Source organism: Myotis nattereri, assembly GCF_964212035.1.
Source record: "Myotis nattereri genome assembly, chromosome: X".
NCBI classification, from domain to species: domain Eukaryota; kingdom Metazoa; phylum Chordata; class Mammalia; order Chiroptera; family Vespertilionidae; genus Myotis; species Myotis nattereri.
Genome location: NC_138078.1, coordinates 137,203,715 through 137,206,519, shown reverse-complemented (window position 1 = coordinate 137,206,519; position 2,805 = coordinate 137,203,715). Strand labels below are relative to the sequence as shown.

The window sequence follows — 2,805 nt, the reverse complement described above, 5'->3', positions numbered from 1 at the left end:
GCAGACGAGAAGAGATAAGAATCAAAAATTAACAACCTTTTGCTATTATTTTTCTATTTATTAACTCCATTGCATGTACTGCCGAGTTCTTACACATTTCCAAGGAAATCCTTTTATAATGCCACGTTATCTATTTTGGGATCACAAACTAGGATGGAAAGTGTCCCAATTTTGGTTATACAATAGCAAATCTCTTACTCTTGAGCTGGACATGTAGAAATATATAATGTGATCAATGTCATTTACAAACTCACATGCTAAAAGTTTATGAAAGCTTCTATGAAAAGGGACATTCAAAAATTTCCTTAAAAATCGCAAAATAATAAATCACAAATTTCTCAATCATAATAGGAGCTCATATCTTTCCCTGGGCCTCACTATTAGTTTCTTCTCAAACATAGAGTTGAAAATTGGATGCACTTTCTGCCCAGCAAAAGAAGTTAATGCTCATGGGCCTGAAAAGTGCCTGGATTCAACTCTGGCTCAGGCATAGTGTCATTACTCAGGCCCTTCAAACAGGGATGAAAGGGAATAGGGATCCCTGTCATTAACGCCGAGCACAAACTGGAGGGTGTTCAACATGGTAGTCTCTGCATGTGCTCGGGAACCCCACAGGAACTCATAGCATGCAGGATCACTATTGGGCACCTGGCGGTACAGCAGGTACTGTTCCTGGACCCAAATTTTGGTGATGAGCTCCCTGGGCTCCCCATAGAGCCAATGCTCCTTCCCATCATACACCCCTAGAACATTCAGTGCTTCCCAGACTTTTTCCTCAGGGGCACAATCACCCTCTGAGGCGATCACCCACAGAACTGTGACCAGGAGGCCTGTGTTGGGATATCTGTGCCCATCACTCACCATCCCATCATAGCTGAGCCCCAAGGCAGTGGCCAGGACATAGGTGTGAGTACTGGGGTCCATTTCTTTCACAACAATACCAAAGCCCCACTGGATGCATTCAGTGGCTGCACTGAAAAGCTCAGGAAAGTGGTCCTGGTGCTCTTTGATGACACTACTCAGCATTTCTGCCTTGGTGGTCGGCTCCTTTGCACGATACTTAAGGAGTAGAAACTCCACCATTTCTACCATCTTCAAATGCAGTGCTTTGTGGAGCAAGGAATCGGCATCTTCATCAGGGCCTCCCTCAGTGTTTGGACCCTCCTCATCTTGGCTGCTGGAGCTCACATCGTCAGCGTGTCTCCATGGAAAGGCTGCCATGGCATGGGGGGAGGCACCCTGAGGACTCTGGGGAGGACTTGGTGTCTCAGCAGCAGACACCTCCTCTAGGCTGTCTATAAACAGGACTGAGGGGGAGGAAGACCAAGAGGAGGAGACAGACAGGGCCTCCTCCTCATCCTCCTCCTCCTCCTCCTCCTCCTGCATAGCCCAGAACAGTTCCTCTACCAACATGTCAGGGATCTCCATTGGGTCCAGATGGTCTTCCTCAGGCTTCCACGGCTCACTCATATGATGACCAGGCATGATGATTCATGCTCGAACAGTGACCGAGTGTGGCCAGAAGATGGGCGATTAGGACCCACGGGCCTGGGGGAAGGGGAGTATGAGAGGCATGAGCTGAGAAACACACCCTAGGCGACTCTGACAAAGGTGACTGCCAGGTCTCCCCTTTAGGGGTGTCCATGGGCCTCACAGGGCTCACTCCTGATCAGCCTGCCCACTAGGAGCCTGAAGTAGGAAGTGACATGACTGCTCAGGGTGTAGAAGGCCCAGCGCAGGGTTCTGTAGCTGACGGTGGGGTGTGGAGGTGTCAGGCAATGTGGGGTCCCCTCTGACAGTGGTGGCGAGCCCATGGGGACATATTCATGGTCGGAACCTCACCTTAATTCCTAGCACTTCCTGGCCTCCTGCTGCTCTGTGACCTGAGAATATGTAGCATAAACCAAGGCCTTCACCTCCTTCTATCCGGGGGCTCTGCTGGTGGGAAAAACGGAGCACCTCAGGATGCACATGGCAATCACAGTCCTGGAACCCCAATGCTGACAGGAGGGGCAGCAGGACTCTGTGAGGTCCCCTCTGTTGTGGGTGGGAGGTTCCTCCTTGCACATGTAGGATCCTCACCCTTCCCCTGCCAGGGCCAGGCCCCTCACTGCCTTCTGCTGGCCTGAGGTCAAACTCTCAGAACAAGACCACACACACCTGACACTTGAGTGAAGAAAATGAGGGGGTCCCTCTCCCAGAGGATCAAGAAGGGGTGACTGAAGATTTGAGTCCATCTACGCTGGGTTAAGGCTCTGATCACTTCTCACCATGACCCACTGCAGGGTTTCAGACACTCTCTCTGCTGACTGAGCGCAATCTACTTAGACTTAGGGTGCACCTCCCTGAGATACAGGAGTAGGGAAGTGAGCTGAGGTAATCCAGGCCCTATTCCGAGTTTCCCCATTGCTGACAGAGGAGGCAGGGTAAGTCTGGGTTCCCATGTGCTCTGCTCCCCCTCAGTGCTCACCTTGATTCTTGGCAGGAACTGGGACTCGTCTCTCTGTTGACAAAATTTGGATCCTGGGGATGATATGACGTATGGTCTCACACCAAGGTCCTCACCTTGCTGATAGCTCTGAGACAAAAGTGAACAGGAGCTCCATCTGCCCCCACCCCTGTCCAGGTTATCACACAACTGACACCAGGGCCTGGGCCCATCCATTCCGGGTAGAGTTCCCGTAGTCTGGCCTCAGGATACTTGCCTTTCTTCCTGGACTGGCCTGGGTCTGAATCCAGCTGACTTGATTTCACGCTGAATAACTGTCCTCAGTGACAAAAGCTCAGGACGAGCAGGCATGTGGA

At 51.2% G+C, this 2,805-nt stretch overlaps 1 protein-coding gene across 1 annotated transcript; it reads right to left on the bottom strand.

The window, feature by feature from the left end:
• Positions 1 to 498: 498 nt before the first annotated feature.
• Positions 499 to 1,092, bottom strand: LOC308511860 (melanoma-associated antigen 10-like; the record flags this gene model as incomplete). The annotated part of the gene is made up of 1 exon (XM_081081705.1): positions 499 to 1,092. The coding sequence occupies one exon, from the start codon at positions 1,090 to 1,092 to the stop codon at positions 499 to 501; it is 594 nt and encodes a 197-aa protein (XP_080937831.1).
• Between the last annotated feature and the right edge of the window lie 1,713 nt (positions 1,093 to 2,805).